We start from the raw sequence: 2,565 nt of genomic DNA, 5'->3' as shown, positions 1-2,565 counted from the left end.
TTCTCAAGATGTTGATTAAACTGTTTCCACTGATCCACCTGCTGAACTGTAACTTTCATCTGGATAGAAATCTTGTTCTCTCGGCAGACAAACACTGAACAAACCGAAACAAAGACCCAGCAGAGCTGTTGCTGCTGCTGTCAGTCCCAGTCCCCAGTAGAGACCAAATCTTCCCCGACTCTCTGGTTGTGGAGGACTTCTTGTGTTTGGAGGACTTGTTGTGTTCGGTGCCTCAGGTTCAGGCCGATCCCTCGCTGCTGTGAAGAGATCAAACATCTGTTTCATTCATGTGAAGGAAAACATTCACTAAAAGAGAAGGAAGTGGGTGGATATTTTTCTTCTTATCCAAAAAGCCGCTGAATTCATCAGTTTGGAAAGTTCTGAATCAACTTACCAGAGACATTGAGCCAACATCTACAAGAGCTCCTCCCATAATCTGTGAACACATAACACAGGTACAGTCCTGAGTCTTCAGTCCTGAGTCTGGACACATTAAGTCTGAGTCGTCCTTCTCTGAGGACATCTTTGTCCCACTGGACTCGTCCTGCAAACTGTTCATCCTGAGACTCTGGGACCTCGACTCCTTCATGGAGATGAAACAGGACTGGATTCTTGAGATCAGTTAACAGTTCACAGAAGACATTAAGAGAGGTGGAGGAGCTGTGAGGGTTGGTGGTGAAGGTCCACTCCAGTGTGATGTCCTGGTTCTCCTCTGCCTGATAGGAGGTCTGGGTCACATTCACTACAAATGTTCCTGTTGAGGAGACAGAGAGGGAAAGTGAGGAGCAGACAGACTGACAACTTTAAACTCCATCTCCACATGTCTCTGTGGACACTTTAGTCCTTCTTTGTTTAGTGGTAGTGGATAATAAAGTGAAGCTGGACAACAACCAGAGACACAGGAGGGCAGGATGATGAGCAGCAGGATGCTGCAGATCATCTTCTCCTGTGAGAGGAGACAGGTGAAGAACACCAACACATGAGCTCAGAGTTCATTACTACAGGCAGAAGAGGACATATACAGTATGGTGGTACTTCTTTCTCTGTGGTCTTATTACAGGACAGAGAGAGGACATATACAGTTTGGTGATACTTCTTCCTCTGTGGTACTTATTACAGGACAGAGAGAGGACATATACAGTCTGGTAGTACTTCTTCCTCTGTGGTACTTATTACAGGACAGAGAGAGGACATATACAGTCTGGTGGTACTTCTTCCTCTGTGGTACTTATTACAGGACAGAGAGAGGACATATACAGTTTGGTGATACTTCTTCCTCTGTGGTACTTATTACAGGACAGAGAGAGGACATATACAGTCTGGTGATACTTTCCTCTGTGGTAATTATTAACAGGACAGAGAGAGGACAATACAGTTGGTGGACTTCTTCCTCTGTGGTACTTATCAGGACGAGAGGACTATACGCTGGTGGTACTTTCCTGTGTTACTATTACTAGTGACTGACAAAAGAGCAGCCAGAGGATTTTCTGTACAAGATGGCGCCGGTTAGAGAGTTTTCAACTGAAGAAGGAGGAAGTATGAGGTAGATCTGAGATTGCGGTTAAATCAGGAGGCGGAGACTAAAAGCTGAGTTTACAGTCTCACGGACTCAACAGGTTCCTTGTTATCAATCTCCAACACGTTGTGTCATCTCTAATGATTGTGTTTAATCTGTAACAGTGCAGCCTAATAACTATACATACATAAAATATCATATCATATATATTATATATATATTTGCCTGCACACTCTGAAGGTACTGGGCCATTTTGTTCAAGCAATGTCCCTCCACTTAGAGTAGAAACCAAATAATGCCTGCAACACACACACACACATATATATATATATATATATATATATATATTATATAATATATAATATATATATATATAATATATATATATATATATGATAAGGAGTTATTAACTAAAGACTTCAAAGGTTCAGAGGCAGGTAGGGACGCATCACAACAAGAGACAAGAGACTACAAGAGGTAGTGCACGTGGTCGGACGCTGCTCGACATCATCGGTGGTGGAAACGTAATAGATCATCATGATGTAACCGGTACATGTCCGACCACGGAAACACTGACAGACACAGCAAGCAGTTTGGAAAACTAGTTCTCAACAAGTATCCTGCAGCCATGAAAGGATCAATAAGAAGATCAGACTCACCTCAAACTCCTCCAGTCCCCTTCTGAAACCGCCTCAGCAGCATCTCATCTGGCTGTAGACCGACTAGGATATTGGCTTGGTCTGTTTTTAGTAGTCTACAGGAAGTGAGAGAAGCAGAAACTCCTAAAAAGCTGTTTTAATAAAGTCCCAGTTCCGTCTCATGCCTAGGTGTGTCCAACGGTAAATTCAGAGGGTAAAAAATTCGAAATCGCGAATAATTTTCCAGATGGAGTCACGGGTAAATTCGTGACGACGTTTGTGGCAATCAACTGAAAAACATTAAAAACTGTTAAAGTAACAATTTTTCCACACACATTTATGCTCATTTCTGAATGTTCTTGTTGTTCCCTGATATTAACGCAGCTGCAAATGCTGAACCCCCCCCCCCCC

General features: G+C 42.8%; 1 protein-coding gene across 8 annotated transcripts in view; it reads right to left on the bottom strand.

The window, feature by feature from the left end:
* Positions 1-2,565, bottom strand: part of LOC116707340 (uncharacterized) — a 217,341-nt gene that overhangs the window by 105,989 nt on the left and 108,787 nt on the right. For 4 of the 8 annotated variants that reach the window (XM_032544671.1, XM_032544673.1, XM_032544676.1 and 1 more), the window contains exons 3-4: positions 892-947; positions 395-754 (exon numbers count right to left, since the gene is read on the bottom strand). In XM_032544671.1, the coding sequence (XP_032400562.1) occupies positions 395-754; positions 892-940 (409 nt within the window). In that variant the 5' untranslated portion in view covers positions 941-947. Of the gene's footprint in view, positions 258-394; positions 755-891; positions 948-2,565 lie in introns of all 8 variants that reach the window. The other 4 variants (XM_032544674.1, XM_032544675.1, XM_032544678.1 and 1 more) reach the window with 4 other exon arrangements.

The sequence above is a fragment of the Etheostoma spectabile genome, chromosome 19 (genome assembly GCF_008692095.1).
Source record: "Etheostoma spectabile isolate EspeVRDwgs_2016 chromosome 19, UIUC_Espe_1.0, whole genome shotgun sequence".
Classification (NCBI taxonomy): domain Eukaryota; kingdom Metazoa; phylum Chordata; class Actinopteri; order Perciformes; family Percidae; genus Etheostoma; species Etheostoma spectabile.
This window is presented reverse-complemented; position numbering and strand designations above follow the sequence as displayed.